At 37.7% G+C, this 19,318-nt stretch overlaps 1 protein-coding gene across 1 annotated transcript; it reads left to right on the top strand.

Annotated features, from left to right (window-relative positions):
• The first annotated feature begins 488 nt into the window (after nucleotides 1-488).
• On the top strand, nucleotides 489-18,617 carry LOC311300055 (trypsin II-P29-like). Its single transcript, XM_084424137.1, has 7 exons — nucleotides 489-519; nucleotides 15,285-15,398; nucleotides 16,484-16,504; nucleotides 16,610-16,778; nucleotides 16,889-17,151; nucleotides 17,253-17,395; nucleotides 17,882-18,617. The coding sequence occupies exons 2-7, from the start codon at nucleotides 15,344-15,346 to the stop codon at nucleotides 18,161-18,163; spliced, it is 933 nt and encodes a 310-aa protein (XP_084280263.1). The 5' UTR covers nucleotides 489-519; nucleotides 15,285-15,343; the 3' UTR covers nucleotides 18,164-18,617.
• The last annotated feature ends 701 nt before the right edge of the window (nucleotides 18,618-19,318 follow it).

Raw genomic sequence — 19,318 nt, 5'->3', positions numbered from 1 at the left:
ATTATCAAATGATTGTTGTTGATTATTGATTTTAGCGATTAGTTGTTACAGCCCTGTATACTTTTAGTTACAGTCATACATGCAGATGAAATGCATTTAAAACATTGCAGGGTTTTTGTTTTTTGGGGTTTTTTTTGCATAAAATTGTTCTAGCAGGAGGATATTGGTTTGATGTTATGAAATGCACTCAGCAAGGAAATGGAGTTTAGTAATTAGATCAAACGCCACTTGCTGGTGACATGATTTGATGCTAAAGAAACAGAAATGACTCGGTGCTTGGAACTGAATTATATGTCTAACACAGAGTTAATTTAGTGTCATGAACGGAGGCTGGAAGGGTTTTCAGAGTGTTCTAAGACACCAAAGACATCTCCAATCATCAACTCACATCATATGAAGTAATATAATTAATATAATCATTAATTCACTTTCCTTTCTCTATCCAGTATACAGTATTGCTGCAAAGAAGCATGAATACAGAGACGTTGCAAAGGAGAGGACAACTAGTAAATGATGAAGGTAAATTTTAACGGAAAATTTTAACTATGTTGTCTGAAAAAGGAGTTTATTAAAAAATTAAGTTTTTTTTTTGTGCTGTTTTATGTTTATTTTTTACTTTTTTTATATAACATTTTTATTACAAATATTAATATTATTTTAAATGAATTTTTCAGTATTTTTTATTAAAAAAAAGTTTTAATGAGTGTCTTTGTTTTCTGTGCAACAATAGCAGAAATGTTCGAAATAACTTTTTAATACCAAAATAACACATTGTCAGCATTGATAATGATAAGAAATGTTTTTTGAGCAGCAAATTATCATATGTGACCCTGGACCACAAAACCAATTTTTTAATAAAATGTTTTTTTGTAATCAATCAAAAACTATTTGAAAATCTGAGGGTGCAAAAACGTTTTGCGAAACATTGAGAAAATCGCCTTTAAAGTTTTCGCCTTTAAAGTTACTTAAAAGTTTGCGATTGTGCTGCATTCACTCACAAAAATAAATGTTTTATATATTTATGGTAGAAAATATACAAATATCTTCATGGAACATGATCTTTACTTAATATCCTAATAATTTTTGGCAAAAAAGAAAAATCAATCATTTTGACCCGTACAATGTATTGTTGGCTATTGCCACAAATATACCTGTGCGACTTATGACTGGTTTTGTGATCCAGGGTCATTTCTGAAGGATCATGTGACACTGAAGACTTGGAGTAATGATACCGAAAATTCAGCTTTGATCACAGAAATAAATTACATTTAAAATCATATTTAAATAGAAGACACTTATTGTAAATTGTAATATTGTGCAATAATACTGTTTATGTTGTTTTATTGATCAAATAAATGCATCTTTAGAGAAAAGTTTTACTGACACCAAATTTTGAACAGTAACGTGTTCAATGGAGTAAAAAAGTGTGACAACTAGCCCCGGTCTTTCCTATTAATTACTCAACCAGCCTATTTCTGGATGAGACATCCTCTATCCTATCCTAAACTATCAGACACAACAGCACCTATTGTGAGATAACAATAATTGGGGAAATAACGAGTGCTTAAAAAAAAAGTTAGACCGGCCTGATTAGATCAATGCTAAAGAAACCGCAGAGACCACTGGACCCAATGTCACCCCATCCCTTCTGTGCGTCTCAGTTTTTTCCTCTTCCCCTCTCTGGTCTGTTGCTTAGTTACTGCTTAGTGTGCTGGAATTGTGGAATTATGTTTGAGATAGAGAGGTACAGGGATAAGGCACAGTACACAGGCTTGATCTGCACCATTGTGTGCGGGCAGGTGTTTGCGCCTCTGTTCTCCTGACAATACTTCCTCAATAATCTCCATTACTCACCTGTGACTCCACTTTCGTTCATGCACTTTTGTGTTTAGAAAGAAATGCCTAATAGATCTGCAGAGCTCCAGACCCGATCTGGGGGGTCAGCATAGGCTAATAACACATAATGCATGTTTGGATTGAGCTCTGGTGGAGAAACTGATCTTTGACCACATAAAGCGAGTGTGTGATGTGTACTCCCAGAAGAGGGCTGAAAGGTGACAAAAAAAAAAGAAGCAGGAACAATTAATGCAGACGGTAGAAATCTTGTGTTTGACGTTTGTGCTGAGCAAGTTTGAACTCTGCAGTAAGAGGATCTCCTCACAGAGTGAGTCTGCCTTAAAGCATCATGATCTGACTGATACGCACTATACAGTAGTGATGTCAGCATGTGTCGCACAGACAGACAATGAAGAAGGAAAAAGTTCAAAACATGAGTCTTTAATGGTAATCCACAGAATAAAACAGGACAAAAGGGAGTTGCATACACAAGCTAACGCAAACAAGACCGGACACTAAATACAGGAAAAGGCTGAACTTAAGTATGCTGACAAAAGAGGTAATTAATGTAACACAGCTGAACTAAAGGAACTAATGACATTAGTAACCATGACAACACAAGAGAAACGGGAAAAGGACAAAGGAACACAGGGAACCCAAAACTAAGGACATACACAACAGAATGCTCTTACACAGCTCTCTGGTCTTGGCCATTGTGGAGAGGTTGGCGTCTGTTTGATTGAGTGTGTGGACAGGTGTCTTTTATACAGGTAACGAGTTCAAACAGGTGCAGTTAATACAGGTAATGAGTGGAGAACAGGAGGGCTTCTTAAAGAAAAACTAACAGATCTGTGAGAGCCGGAATTCTTACTGGTTGGTAGGTGATCAAATACTTATGTCATGCAATAAACTGCAAATTAATTATTTAAAAATCATACAATGTGATTTTCTGGATTTTAGTTTTAGATTCCGTCTCTCACAGTTGAAGTGTACCTATGATAAAAATGACAGACCTCTACATGCTTTGTAAGTAGGAAAACCTGCAAAATCGGCAGTGTATCAAATACTTGTTCTCCCCACTGTATTTAAATATGATGGAAGAACAAAACAAAATTTTAAGTTACTCATCTGACAAAAAAAGTTTTGTTTTACTATGCAAAAAAGCATAGAAAAACTAAAAGCTCACAGAAAAAATCATATGTTTACTACAACGTAATCAGTTATTAATATTTTGTTGGTTCTCTCTGTTTTTGCATGTTTGTAAAATGTGAAGGAGAACAAAAAGGCTGGCAGGTTAATCTTGTGTGATGTGTATCAAGAGCTCTTCATGCTATTGAACAGTCAAAGGAATTTATCATGGTTAACAGGGTACAAAAGAGCATTTTACTTCTCTAGTTTGAGTGCTCAAAGAATCAGGACTAATGGGTTCCTTAGATAGTGGGGCAATTTAGACAGGCAGAGGGCTCTTCATCGGTTCATTACTGCTACTAAGTGAAGTGACCCTGGATATGCTTAACCTCAAGAATTTTAGGTACTTGAGCCATTTTACGTACTTAAGCCATATTGTGTCAATGATCCGGTGCTTATGGCAAACAGCAGAACATTAAAAAGCTTCCAGCTTGTGCTGTAAGGGCACTAGGCATATCCAAGACAATAAAGCTCACTTTTAGTCCATCCAAAACCGATGCGATTTATTGTCTAAACCTTTAACTACTGAAAACCAGTCACTGGCAGTGACTCCATCATTTGAGTACTCTGAATATTCTCTATCAGGCACAGTAAAGTCTCTCTAAGCAGACAACGGAAGACAGTGTTCCCAAAAAAAGGTCCTTTACTGGGACCTGATGTCTTAAGCCGGGTTCACACTGTACAATCTTGGCCACGATTTGGCCGTCTGAGGCAAATTTTGTGAATCCGAAAAGATTCCTCAGATCTTTGATCTGGTCTTTGATCGCTATAGTTTGACACGTTCGCTGACAGCCAATTAATCACCATTGCAAACAAATTTTACCTTCGATGAAATTCTGGCAGTGTCAGAAGATTTGACACACAGTCCTGCAGTGTGGCTTCTGTCACGACAACCGTAAAATCAAAAACCAATAGGAGCGCCGAGCCTAATGGAGCAATTAGTGTGTCAACTACAAGAAAACACTTGCTCCACACACATAGTCTTCGTTTTCTTTTCTAGACAGGCCATGATCAAAATGATTGCTAGAGATTGTTTTTGTTTGCTAGCCACCATTTCTATCCCGCATGTAAATGCAGCTCAGTCACTGAACATGTCACGGATAGATGATGTAAAACTAGGACGAGTCTTCTTGCACGTGTCCGTTTTTAACGCGTCTTGACTGCCATACACAGTGCTGGCCTGTGGTGTTGTGGGGCCCTATAGGCAAGATCATGAAAATTGGCCCCACTGGAGTAAAAAACTGTCATAACAATTTTACGAGGGAAGAGAAAGCACATGAGACGACAATTTTATTCTCAGTTGATTGCAGAAAGAGACAGTTAACGTCAATTAATTGCATAATTATCATATCAAAAGGGGTAAAATGGCCATTTTGCGTGCTCTTTACAACCTACACTTCACCTATAGGCTTGATGGAGATGGCCCGCCTTTATTTAACCAACTACGATAACTTCATCAGAAGGTAAAAATCTATACAAAATGTATGGGTAGATAATTCTTAACACGCTGAATGTGGCCCAATTTTTCCATGTCTGTCTGCGATCATGGGCATTGTTACATTAATGCTTGTCTTTCTTCCTCAGTCATTCTCTTCTTCCTTTTTTCAGCTCTAGAAAGATGGTGTTTGGATGCCATTTCTACCACAGCTTAACATCTGTTCTTGTTTCAATTAGGCCTACCCAAAAATAGCATTGCTATATGATTATGACTCTAACGAGATTTCGCAACCTTATGACAGACATGAGGCAATCCAGATAGCCTATGTGAAGTCGATATTACCATAGAGATTATAATATTTGGTATTTTATTTTTGACAGCACATTTTCTGTCATGCAAAATGCCTAATATAGGCCTAAGCAATTAAGCATTACTAAAGAGTCAGAGCGCCACAAATAAAATAAAAAATGTGTCTCATGTTTCTAAAACGTGAGCATTTTGGAGAGAAGTGTGGTGGAATCCGTATGTGTGAATACTGGGATAATTACGGTACTCGTTCTCCCACTATATCGCGGGCGGTATTATGCAAATTAGCGTGTGAAGCGCTGCTGTGTATATTTATTATGTTTTCGTATTTTATTCATTCTATTGTTATGTATTTATTATCTTTTTCGGAAATTTCATGTATGAACTATACAGAGCTATCCTTTTTATGTATGTAGTGGGTCTGGGTAATATATTAGCTACTCACCGTCTTTGTGAACTGTATCGTGTTTAGTGACATGGCTTATAGCAGGGATCATGTTTTTACACTCTGACCAGCAACAGTAAAGGACTATTATAAATCGTTCAGTGTGCACCAGGCCAACATCAGTTCGGCAGAACAAAATGTGAAGCAACCAGCCAAAAAACATGCTTAGAGGATTTACAGTAGCTTGCCAACTTGGACCACAAAACTCAGATATAGGTGATGGAGTATGAAAGGTGGTCAAATAGAGTCATGGATGAATTCAATCCTTGTTATTTCTAATAAATCAATCAACACTGACCATATCTGCAAAATAAAAAAATAAAAAATGCTTTTTCAGTTTTGGACTTTACAAAGACTCAGAAGAACATTGAATCAATGTCAGCCACAACTGACTGCTTTAGAAAGTGTGTGTTCAAGTGAAAACAGCACATTCACTGACAGCATTCTGTACTGGATGAAACTCATATAATGATTGTGGATTATGTGTGTGCATTTGTATGTTTATACATGCAAGGTTTGTGGGTTGTCACAGTTTGAAGGCACATGAGTGACATCATTACTTTTAAAAATAGTTACTGCAAATGAATTCAATATTCCAATACCAACATACCTTAAGTGCATGCGCACACACACACACACACACACACACACACACACACACAGTCATCACCACCTAAAGCCTGCGATCGCAGGTTAGGGTTACCATAGCAACCAAAAGAGATAATGACCGTATAGTTGGGCACATGCCGCAGGGTGTGTGTGTGTAAGAGAGAGAGATGTCGGTGTCAAAAAGTCACTGACACTAAGTGAATGATGGCTAGTCATCTTCTGTTATAAAACATCAACCAGTTTAGATCTCGGCACTTATGGTCTGGACTTTTAAATCACTCAGAATATTATGTTATTAAATAAGACAATTTGGTATTTTATTTTTACAGATTATGATAAAGAAAGATATGATCACATTTTATAATAATTAGTTGACATTTGGACATGAAACTATAGCTTACTAAACAATACCACCATTGATAAACCACTGCCATTGACTTGCATTGATCTATCAGAATACCCAGTCTAGCGTTATAGAGACTTAAACAGACTGACACTAAATGATAACAGTGTTTTAGTGAATAACGTTGTCATCAGTCTCTAACAGAAGATCCTGCTGGAACACCTGGCACTTGCTAAATAAAACTATTAGATGAAAAACTGAAACAAAAATTGGAAATGTTGCCCTGGCAACTAACTGAAATTAAATTAAATTAAATTAAATTGATGTACTGAAATGACTAAACCTGAAAATGTAAAAATAAAAGCAAATTCAAAATATTAAGAAATACTATAATAGCAATACTAAAATAGCACTGGTTTAAATATAAATGTATATTTATATATTTAATATATGGCCGTAAAGCACTTCCTATCTTTTGTTGTGGATGTCAAAAGTCATGTTTGTAATCAAACACTACAGTATTATGGCACAAATCTGTTCATATGGACAGGTCATGCTCTCATCCTTGAAAACCAAGAACAAAACTACACGCAAGGTGAAAGAAATTACAGCCCAGAGATAACATTTAACATGAATACAGAAACAACCCCAAATGTGTTTAGTGGGATGAATTAATGGCTGCGGAATGCATGAAATTCTTAAAATGCAAGTGAAAACAATCACTTAAACTGTAAAGACTGTACAGGGGTTGGACAATGAAACTGAAACACTAGCCAATATAGTGTTGGAGGTTTCACGTCTATATATATGCGCGGCTTGGTGGCCAACCTTCGGTGACTTTACATTCCATCAGTAAGAGCAGAGTGTGAAGGTTGAATTAGCCGTAGCACAGCTCTACTTTAAATATTGCAATCCACATAACATAGTGGATTCATGGACTCGCTGGCTCATCTGTGACCAGGACAGCAAGTCTTTGTGGTGTATAGAGAGCTATGGTATTCGGGTAATATCAGCATACCACCACGTAGGTCGTAGGACAAACCACATTCAACAGGAGTAACTGTTGACTCTAGAGGAAGCAGTCTGAAAGGGATGTCCAGGTATTAACCCGGATTGAATCCAGAAACCATAAAACCACAGCTGCCCAACTCACTGAAGAATTAACTCCTCTTTCCAGCAAAACTGTTCGTCAGGAGCTCAATATTAATGGTCAGGCTGCTATAGCCAAACCTTTGGTCACTCGAGCCAATGCCAAATGTTGGTTTCCTTGGTGCAAACAGTGCAAATCTTGGGCTGTTGACAATGGGAAACATGTATTGTTCTCTGATGGGTCCACCTTCACTGTCTTTTCCACATCCTTCACACTCTGCAGTGTAGAGAACCCCCAAAGAGTGTTGCGAGGCCAGAGTGAAACACAGGGGGTGGATCAGTGATGTTTGAGCTGCAATATCATGGCATTCCCTACTGCGCTTGATGGGGGCATCACTGCCAAGTACTTCAGAACCATTCTGGAGGAATAAGTGCATCTAATGGTTCAAACATACCCTGAAGGGGGTGCCGTGTGCCGGCATGATAATGCACCAATACACACAGCAAGACTTGTGACTGAAATGGTTTGATGAACATGAAAGTGAAGTTGAACCATGGCCTGCACTGTCACCAGATCTGAATATTTTTGAGCCACTTTGGGGTATTTTGGAGGAGCAAGTCAGAAAACTTTTTCCTCATCACATAGTGCCACTGTTCTGGAAGAGGAATGGCTCAAAATCCCTCTGGCCACTGTGAAGGACTTCTATCTGTCATTCCCAAGATGAACTGATGCTGTTTTGGCTGTAAAATAGTAATTAACACCATACTAATTATTGTGGTCAGTTTCATTGTCATTACATTGTTATTTTTGCATTTGATTTTAAGGAAATTTTTTTGTGTGATAAAAAGGCAATGGTTTTGAGTTGGGTAACGAATACAAAAAAATATTAACCTAAAAAATTTGCTTAATTGAAAGATTTTAATTTAAGTCTATGAACTCAATCATCCAAGTATAAGTATCAAGTAGATCAAGTATAAGTATCTTTAAGGTAACTATTGCAAGATACCACTTGAAAAACACTGCTTTATAGTCTTGAGGCAATTGTGTTTGTGAAAGAGTGAAGATTGTCTATATAGAACATCATGAAATGAGATAAAGAGAGAGACAAAGCGGAAGAAAAAGCTCATGTATCTAAATTCCTCTTATCACCACCTTAGTTTCATTGATTTTTTTTTCTCTTCCAGACTTGAACAGATTTAATAGAGTTGATGTGAAGATATAAGCAGCTCAGATGGAAGACATCGAGCTAAATGTTTTACTTGATATCTCAGAGCCAAATGCACTCATAATAAATGAATCTGTCTTGTTTTCTCTCTCTCTCTTTCTCTCATCTTGTTTCTCGATGCGCCCGCAGTGACAGGGCTTTTAAAAATAGCCGCTCTTCCTCCTGATTACGGCACGCGTCTTGATTAATTACAGTGTTTGAGGTGTTACTGTGGGGTGGGTGTGATCGTCGTGGGAGAGGAGCATTGAAATGAGTGAGATAACAGGAGAGTGGGAGCACACTGAAGGAAATATGCAGCGCTTTCATTAAAACTCGTGCCTCTAAAAGTTTGCTGCAGTGAAAGCACTCACTGGTTCAACAATGGACCCCTACACTCTTAAAATAAAGGTTTTTTTATTGACATCAATGGTTCCATGAAGAACCTTTATCATCTATGGAACCTTTCCTTTCCCCAAAAGGTTCTTCATATAGTGAAAAAAGTTCTTTAGATCAGGGGTGTCCAAACTTGCTCCTCGAGGGCCAACGTCCTGCAGAGTTTGGCTCCAACTTGCCCCAATACGTTTGCCTGGAAGTTGTGCCTGAAGACCTTGGTTATCTGGTCCAGGTGTGTTTCATTGGGGTTGGAGCTGAACTCTGCAGGTCAGTGACCCTCCAGGAGCAGGACTGGACACATGCTTCAGATTGTTGAAATGTTCTTCTCACTAAGAGAAAAATGTTCAATTTATGAACAATTTATTCATGAGGAACCAAAAATGGTTAGCTATTTTCTGTGAATGTGTGAGACTTCTGATTAATTTGCTGCTAAAGGTAAATAACTAATTATAACAAAGTTCAGTAAACGGTAAAACTATTTGCGCTACAAACCAGTGTGTTTAGAATTAAAATATTAGAAATACAGTTTGCAATATTAAGCAGAATAACAAGCTAAAAAAGACTATCTATAGTCACTTGCTTAACCAAATGAACTGGAAACGGATGAGACCAGAAGCCAGACACATTCAATTTAGAAATGGCTGCGGCCCGCTTTTACGTGAAAAAATAAGGTGGATACGGTGGGTCCAAAAGTCTGTTAATTGGGGATTCAAAATCTAATTTAAACCTGGAAATGAAAAGTCAATGAAAATTCAAATTGAAACATTATGATGGAAAATGACGAAAAACAATTTCAGTTCACATTTCACATGGCACAGATCATGACACTCAAGATGCTCTTTGGATCATCTTAAATCATGCTGGAGAACAAGATCATCAGGTTTTACACAAACTTGTTGAGTTCATGCAGCTTTAGTATTGCTCTCAGTAAAGCAAAAGAGACCATTCAGATCCCTTTTTGTAATATAAATTGTATTAATTTAGATCAAATGCATGATAAAAGCATTTTTGCCAGTAATGCAAATGGTAGGAAATATATTACTAACACAAGAAATGTATTAATGTGTGAATAATAAAAAAAAAAATTACACTTTGAATTAGCTGAGTGACTGATTCCCCTGTATCAGAAATTATTTTAGTGGTTTTCTTCTTCCATGCATGAAATGTAATCATGGACACCAGAAAGCAAGCGCTTCCACATATCCACTGTCTTACTCCTCTTGGCTTTGATCACTGCTTTCTTTTTTTTTTCTTTTTTAGCAATGTCAGCCTGCATATCTGAGACTATACACAACAGTGCACACATAAACACACTGTATTTACAACAGTATATCACAGAAATGTGCTGGACAATGCCTAACTGTTTGGGTTTCTAACAGAACTGAATTTTTAAAAAATTACCTCAATAATGCACATAATGATCGGCATGCTTAAATTAGTTTGATATCGCTTTGTTTCATTGTGATACTGTTAATCTGTGGTTTTCTTTGTATGTACCCAAATTTGTTTTATGATTTAAGAGCCTGTTACAAGTGTGACAATTTGTTCACTAATTATAGTTCATTTCTCCATTTGCCTTCCACAGAAGAGAGTCATACGTGTTTGGCATGACATAAGGGTGAGTAAATAATGACAGATTTTCATTGAAATCCCTCATAAAAATGTACTGTTCCTTTATCTACAATATTTCTGCAACTCCACTAAACATGCCTATACCTTTGTTGAGACAATAGGCCTCCACCGGTCCTTTATTTTGTCAAAAACAATTATATAGTGCCACCCAGTGGATATTTTGGGTGCTTCAAAGCACTAATATTAATTGTAAGAGTTCTGTAAATATATTTACTAAATACATCATACCATAATCACAATGGCATTTTAAAACAAAAGGGGGAAACAAAAACATTTGTTGTTAGTTATGTACTTACAGTTTTAGTCTATAGGTCATTCTGCACATGCATTTTTAGGAGCCAAGAGGGCTAACCGGTTAAGAGTTTGAGCCGAAAAAAAAAACATTGAAAGAAATGTTTTATCTTATCGCAAGACAAAAAAGAAAGAACCAGCAACAATTTGCTTTAACGGCTCACTCTATCAAAGTGATGTTTATCATTATTCACAGTTTAGTCTTATTACATATTACGTTAGCTGAATCCGGATAATGAAAACGCATTGCATCTACACCTGACATTTAATGTGGTCAAGTGAGACTCGATCGTGATCCGATCACAGTAGAATCTTAAAAGGGGCCTATAAATTGTATCTGGGGAACTGTGAAATGAATCGTATGGAAGATCCATACGAATGAATTCTGGGATTATTGTCACCACATTATTCATAGCTTCGGTTATATCAAATGGTACACGAAAAAAAAATCACATTTAGATATTTGAGTAACACACAAGAATGAACCTCATTGGTTCTTGTAGAAGCTCAAACGTGCTGCGTAAGACAAGAGAATGAACCTCATTGGTTCTCGCACGTCAAGCAGACATTCTTGAGCATCCGTTTACCACAACCGATGTGTGAGTTGATGATTATTTATATGTGAATAAAACCTTAATTTAAATCTGTACAGCGTATAAAGTGATCGTGTCTCTAAATTCATGTGGATTAATTTTACGATCTCTTTATGAACTTTTTGAAGCGTCAAAGTGTCAATGTGTGCCAATGTTGTGTAGCTGTCAATGGACGGACAGAAAGCGCTCATATTTCATCAAAAAGATCTTCATTTGTGTTCCGAAAATGAACGAAAGTCTTGCGAGCTTGGAATGAATTTTTGGGTGAACTAACCCTTTAAATATTTGGGATCTCAAAGAAAAACTGATTTTTTATATATATATATATATTATAAATTAATAAATAAATGTATTTATTTACCATTACAAGGAAATGAGCCAAAACATTATTCCGTTAAGTAAATGAATACCATATGTGTAAATCCCATAGCATTAACTTGGCAATGATAATGTGTTGGTTTTCACCCATGTGCCATACGCAAACAAAAGAAGAACCAATTTCTGTGTATGAGAGAGAGAAAGAGAGAACGAAAAAGCATTACGTAAACTGTCCCATGTAATTGATTACAACGATTTATGCACAAATGGATTTAAGTACAATTTACATAGAAATTTGTTCTGCTTGTATTTTATGAATAGCCTAAGGTCATGTGATTAAATAGCAGAAGCTGTAAACTTTATAGCCACTAACCTTTGTCTATCCTTTGTCCGTCTATCAGAGCCTCCATTGACAACCATTCAAAGATGAATAAAAAGATGAATAAAAATAAAAGAAAATGTTTGAAAATGTGATTTATAAATAATTACAGGCAGGGTAGGTATTTGTTCCAGAAACATTTTTTGTTTTGCTGGTTGAAAGTCTCTTCACATCCTGATTGCAATCACTAAGTTATGTGGTCTAAATGTATGTATATGTATTGTCTGTGGAAGGTGTGGGACCATAAAATGTTCAATCACAGGTAGGATACAATGTCCTGCTCAAAGGGACGTATTTTCATACCTCCGTGCACCCTGCTCGCGCAGACATCCTATGTCATCAGAACTTTTCATGCTATGCAGAGTTTTAGACAGCTGTCTTTTACAGTTCTTGCTTAACCAAAACAACGAGCATATGCTACATTCACACTATAACTGCTTTTACACTCAACTTGATTCTATCTAACCCTGGTGCATTTGCGTGCATCTTACGTCATCACAAATGCGCACGCCGCATGATAGACAACAGAACGCGGGTCAACTGTGTATTTTATTTTACTTTTTTTTTCTGAACAATTGCGCACCCGAGTCCATGTTACTTACACAGTCACGTGAATCGTAGCACGGTTCTAGTGAAACGTAACTCAGACCACCTCCTCGAGGTAGTCTCGGGTTCGGTACCTCGGTGCGCTCCCAGGTCCTCATGGCAGCTTTCACATTACCAATTTTTCATGCGAACCGTGCCCCGTTCCGAACTAAACTGCGGGTGTAAAAACGCCCTGTTGTTTGTGTTCATATTGTAACATTATGTGTTTTGAGCCATGAGGTGCTTGAGACATACGGCCAGAGGTCAGATGGAGCGACCACAAAGTCGATCATACCTCTGGCCTAGGGTGTACTGGTGCCACGTGCACTGATGGACAACCTTATGCTTGAACATGGTGTTCGTTATGGACAAGCTGTAACTAGCACAGAAGTCCAATAACAGAACGCCGCTTGGGTTCAGATCAGGGCGGGCTGTTCCTCCCAATCACGCCCCTCCAGGTGTCACTGTCGCAGCCCACGTGGGCGTTGAAGTCCCCCAGTAGAGCGACGTAGTCCCCATTCGGAGCACTTTCCAGCACCCCTCCAGAGACCCCAAGAGGGCCGGGTACTCTGCACTGCCGTTCGGCCCGTAGGCGCACACGACAGTGAGAGACCTATCCCCGACCCGGAGGCACAGGGAAACGACCCTCTCGTTCACCGGGGTGAACTCCCACACATGGTGGCTGAACTGGGGGGCTATAAGCAAACCCACACCAGCCCGCCACCTCTCACCATGGGCAACTCCAGAGTGGTAAAGAGTCCATCCTCTCTCAAGGAGTGTGGTTCCAGAGCCCAAGCCGTGCTCGGCTATCTCTAGTCGGTACCTCTCAACCTCACGCACAATCTCAGGCTCCTTCCCCGCTAGCGAGGTGACGTTCCACGTCCCTATAGAGCTAGTTTCCGTGTCCAGGGATCGGGTTGTCGAGGCTCCAGCCTTCGACTGCCGCCCGATCCACTTTGCACCGGCCCCTTACGGTCCCACCTTCCGGTGGTGAGCCCACGGGAGGGCGGCTCCACGTCGCTCCCACGGGGGAGGCCCAGCCACCAGGCACTCGCGTACGAGCCCCAACCCCAGGCCTGGCTCCAGGGTGGTGCCCCGGCTGCGCAATGCCGGGCGACGTCACGGCCCTCATTTTAAATTTCTTCATAAAGGGTTAATGAACTGCTCTTAGTCTGACCCGTCACCTAGGACCTGTTTGCCTTGGGAGACCCTACCAGGGGCATATATCCTTCGGGTACTCAAACCCCTCCACCACGGTAAGGTGGCAGTTCAAGGAGGGGAAACGTAGACCACTTCATTGATAATATAGGCTTATGTTGAACTTTATTATTGTACAAACAGATGCTGTATTAAGCGGTACATTATGTATTGAATGCACTCCTCTTAGCTTGGTAATTTCCCTGTTAGCCCCAAGCTCCACCCACCCAATCTCAAGCCAATCAGAACTCTCTCACAGGCTTTATTAGCTGCACCTGTGCCCACAGCTTCTTCCTTATTGTTGCATGTGGCTGTACGTGCAGAGGACTATGAGTTTTACTCCTTTCAATCTGTTTTTCCTGCGTGTGCATAATTGACCATGTAAAGTCCCTTTGTTTGATATTTAAAGATTATTTTGTATGCCTTAAGTTTGGCCTAAATGTGTTTATTTTCATGCTTGCTATATTTCCTTTTTAGGCTTGTGCTTTAGTTATTTAAATGTGTATTTGCTTATAGTATGAGTAGATTACTTTACTGCCTGTGAATTCAATGTAGCCTAACATTTGTAGTTGTTCCCTTTTCATTTCGGTATCTTTTCTCTACCTTTAACATGCCATTGTATTATACAGGTATAGAGTATTTTACTAGAGCCCAATTTGTTGCTGCAGCATGAAACTGAATTTACCTGTAATTTATCTTTCTTCTTTGTGAAGAAAATGAGAGAAGCAGAAATAATGTGTGTTGTAAACGTGCTCCTGCTTTTGAGATATGACATAGGGCTTATACTTTCCCAAGAATGTGAGAAATAGGGGTTAAGGTGCTCTAATTAACTGCACTGTCACTTGTAACGACTTGAAATAAAGTCAGTTTCCATCTTTACTCCTAATAGTATTTTAGGTTGTTTCATTTTAATAGCCTGTTTTCAATAGTTCTCGTTCACCAGATCTCACCTGACTACGTTGAAATTTGAATAATCTAATGAGGAAAAACATAGGAGCCCAACACGCTGCGCAACTGTGCTATTTTATACAGGAAAGACAAATAAAATCAGCACAGTGAGTGGAACAAAGAGGCTAAAACATGTCCAATTTCTTTAAAAAAAAACTTTTAAAGGGTTTTTAACCGCATCTTTCACTCTCAGGGCCGCTGACAACATTTTCATAGTAACAATTTATAGTAACATAGTAAAAAAAAACTTTTTTGTTCATAAAACATGGTATGATGTTATAATATGACAATAAAAAATTCATTTTATACCCAGTATATAGGCTACTGTAAGTCTTCTATTTGATCAAAAATCCTAAAATGACTGATAGTAATAAAGTTATATGTTTCAATCTCCCTACTGTACACTATACCATCAACTGCCAATAGGGGGGAAAATATCAGTTTGGGTGGAGGCAAGAAAACTCCTGCAGGAGTACTTCTTCTTCACAGGTCAATAGAGACTTGACAGTAGAAGAAACAGCATTCACAACACAGACCAGAACAGAAGTATGCATTTTAACACAGTCTTCAGTGTGGCTGGGGCCATACTTCTCAACATAGCAGGTACTTAAATAATTTGCTTTTGTTCAATTATTTATGTTTACTTTTAAATAATTGACTGAAATAAAATTGAATACGTATTAATAAAGTCTTAACTCGTAACTCGCACAAACATATGTGAAAATAGCAACACAATTCAAGAAAAAAGATGATAAATAATAAAGTAACAAAATAATAAGTCATAGAATAATAGACGAAAAATGTGAAGTGATAATATTTAAAATATTTGGATAAATAAATCATTTAATTTTCTTTTTTTTTTAACTGTTGAATAGCCTTGGTTAATATCTAAATCTATAAAATGTTAAAACATTTAAATATGGATTATTTCCTTCGGCTGAGACACTTCAGATGCATGTTCACCATGATGGTTTTGAATTGCTTGAAATCTGATTGAAAAAAGGAAAAAAAACAGTTAAGTGCAACATGTCGTATAGGCTACATAAAATGACAATGAGAACATTATAATTGTGTGCTTGGGACATAGCTTTTAATAGTGAGACTTTGTTTTTTAAATCAGGCCCTTAAAAATTATATAAACTTTTGGATTTAGATTTATCGGACAATATATCGGTTATCGGCTTTCAAATATAAAGAATTATCGGTATCAACCAAAATGTTCATATCGGTGCATCTAGTTCCTGGTTAAATATACGTGAAATGTAAATTGTTTGTTAAAGACAACTACTACTACTTTTACCGTTAACAATTACAATTGTCGCTGACTCTAAAAATCCTTTTTGTGAATGTATAATCTTTTTTCTATTTACAATTTGTCAGTTTATCAACTCTGTAAGTGTTTCCTCCTGTATGGCAGGGATCCAAAAATATTCACATGAATCTTGTTTTCTGTTTTATAAGAGTTCACTTCATTTGAATTGCGTGAACATCAACAAAGTTGATGCATAAGACAAAACTACAAACAAAACTAAGACTAAACCAGTTTATCAGCTCTACCAGCGCAAACGTTGTTCAATTTTTGGATCTCCATTTCAATTGCTTAGCCAATTTTGACTGATCTGAAAATGTAGATCAACAGGACTTTAACAAAGAACTAAGTCTTGATTTTTTTTTATATATATATATAGGCTGCCTGGGTCAATTGGATGGTAAGTTGTTAATTCAAACTCATGTCACACAGAATGTTTTGTTTTAAATGTGTTGCACTTTTTTGAGCAAACAGAGAATTCTCATATTATCTTTTCTCTCATAAGTATGTGGCCAAGTTCCCCTCAACACCAAGATTATTGGAGGGCGAAATGCGACGGCAGGGTCTTGGCCGTGGCAAGCCAGCATTCAGAGTGTGTCCTTAGGAGGCTATTACTGCAGTGGGAGTCTAATCAATGAAAAATGGGTTTTGTCTGCAGCTAGCAGCTTCATAGGGTATGGAGTGCCCATGTTTAAATTTTTATTTATTTATTTTTTTTCAAGTGATCATATAGTCTATATCTGTGGATTCATATAGTGTAATTAAATCAGTCTTGTATTTACAGCGTCCCCGTATCTGACATCGTGGTCTACTTGGGACGTCTGACCCAAAATGGCCCAAACCCACATGAGACAAACAGGACAGTGATTAAAGTCATCAAACATCCTAAATATAACAGTCTTGACCGTGATCTAGCACTGCTCCAGCTGTCTTCACCTGTGACTTTCTCTGATTACATTAAACCAGTCTGTCTGGCTGCTGCTGGTAGTATATTTGTTGATGGTACAGAGAGTTGGGTCACTGGATGGGGCACGATCAGTTCCGAAGGTGAGGAACATCACACCCATTCAAGGTGTCACAAAAATTTACTAGAAATGATGAAGCATTTTATGATGTTTCCACTAATCAATATATTTATTTTGTGACAGAAATGCAGTTTCCTGACATTCTGCAGGAGGTGGAGACCCCTGTTGTGAACAACTTTGAATGTGATGTTGCCAATGGAGGCATCATTACAGACAACTTGATGTGTGCCGGATTTTTAAATGAGGGCGGCAAAGCCCCATGTGCTGTAAGACATTTTATCAGGCACTTTTTATCCAAAACCAATGTTTGAGACCTAAATGTTGTCTCATCATCTGGGTCACTCTACTAAATTATCAACCTAGATCTTTATCCATTTGTCAACCATCATAGCTGTGGTTGCAGGAACTTTTACTGTAAGATACAACAATAATAACAGTAACAACATATATAGGTTTTGCTGGGGGTAATCTTTTTTTTTTTAATAAACCAATCTATTGAAGTACTAATATCTAAGAAAAGACGAAACAGTTGTTTCAATGAAAAATCATCAAATGTAAGCCGTCACACGTTGGAATGTCAATAAATGATAAGATAACTTGAATTTTTCGCTTCCAAAACCTGTCAAATTAAATGTCCTGTTAGATTTATTAGTATTTCACTGTATATAAAGGGAATTCTTACCACCAAATTATGATTTTTCACACTGTATCTCACATTCATGTCTGTATCCGTTGTCGATATGTCTTTGCAGGGAGACGCTGGAAGTCCACTGGTCAGTAGACAGGGCTCCAGGTGGATCCAGTCCGGAATTGCGGTGTACTCTATAGGATGTGGTCTACCTGAATATCCTACAGTATATGTCAGAGTGTCTGAATATCAGGACTGGATCAGCTATTACACCAACAGCAGCATGCCTGGATTTGTCCCATTCCCCCTTATTCTTTCTGTCGGAGATGGAGGCTCGATCTACCTCCTCCCATTTTCCTTTGCTCTCGCATTTTCCATCATCCCTCTCATCTTCTTACACTTTTAAAGATTGTCATGATCATTTTATGGATACAGTTCTGTAATGATTAAGACAGTTTGCTATACACATAGGTGAAAGGTGTTTCTTTTTATGATAAAAATCTTTCATATTGATTAGATTCTGGGATAAGCATTCTCTTATTAAAGATAGCCTTCACTGACAGGATTTATTACATGATTTTATTAAAATAAATCAGCACCTGTTGCAATGTAATCATATACATTTTCCTGTATTTTCCTTGAACTAATCATTTGCTTTGTTGAATAAAGAAAACACAAATGTAAAAAAGCTTTTGAATGATTGTACATCTCTATTGAAAAGTATTGAAGTGAGTGTTAGTGTACACATGATCACGTCAAAGTGAATTTCTGAAATAATAAAATTTCAAGATTTGCCATATTTCATGGGTAAAACTAGTGTGTGGGTGTGAAAATAAATGATAACAAACAATAGAACACATAAACACTCTTGTTGACATCTTATTTAACACATCAATATACAAAAGAAGAAAACATAAATCTGTAGGCTATTGTAAAATGTATTGCACTGACATTTGCATGACGATTAGTTGCTCATAAAACATGCAACTTGCAAACATGTGAAAAAGTCCCCAAAACATTCAATTCATCATGACTACATGTATCTTGATACACATTTCTGTGAATGTCTCCCTATGCACCTCACTTAAGCTAAATGGGGGAGTCTCCTATTCGACACCTACAAATTTATACTAGGCATCTCCATTTGACACCTGCTTCAAGTCGGACGACATCTCGCCCCAACACTATCACTTGGGAATAAAGTCTCTAGTGTTCCACTTCAGAAACTATCACTTAGGAATGAAAATAAGATCTCTAGTGTCTAGCCTGATTCAGCAGTAATCAGACAGACTCAGTCAATGCCTTCGAATATGCTTTAATAATGGCCGGGTGGATCTCAGACCAATTTCAGAGAGTTTTTATCGAATTTTATAGAATTGTAGCATGGCCGAGGTGACATGATTCATTACATCAATTTTCTACAATATGATTGGTTCTTCATATGTATAATTCAGCAAACCTTTCTGTTACTAGGTAAAAGCAAATCTGGATTTCTTGATTACTTCCCCTTGAGGTATCAAGTCGTGAGGTTAAATGTTTAACTATCTAGGTTTGTTTCTTC

This window comes from Rutilus rutilus, assembly GCF_951802725.1.
Source record: "Rutilus rutilus genome assembly, chromosome: 1".
NCBI classification, from domain to species: Eukaryota; Metazoa; Chordata; class Actinopteri; order Cypriniformes; family Leuciscidae; genus Rutilus; species Rutilus rutilus.
This window is presented reverse-complemented; position numbering and strand designations above follow the sequence as displayed.

Bases quoted from the DNA above. Each gene is read 5' to 3' on its own strand.
- LOC311300055 (XM_084424137.1), top strand. From the start codon at position 15,344: ATGCATTTTAACACAGTCTTCAGTGTGGCTGGGGCCATACTTCTCAAC. The intron at 15,399-16,483 runs GTACTTAAATAA...ATATATATATAG, and splicing joins CATACTTCTCAACATAGCAG to GCTGCCTGGGTCAATTGGAT. The intron at 16,779-16,888 runs GTATGGAGTGCC...TTGTATTTACAG, and splicing joins GCAGCTAGCAGCTTCATAGG to CGTCCCCGTATCTGACATCG.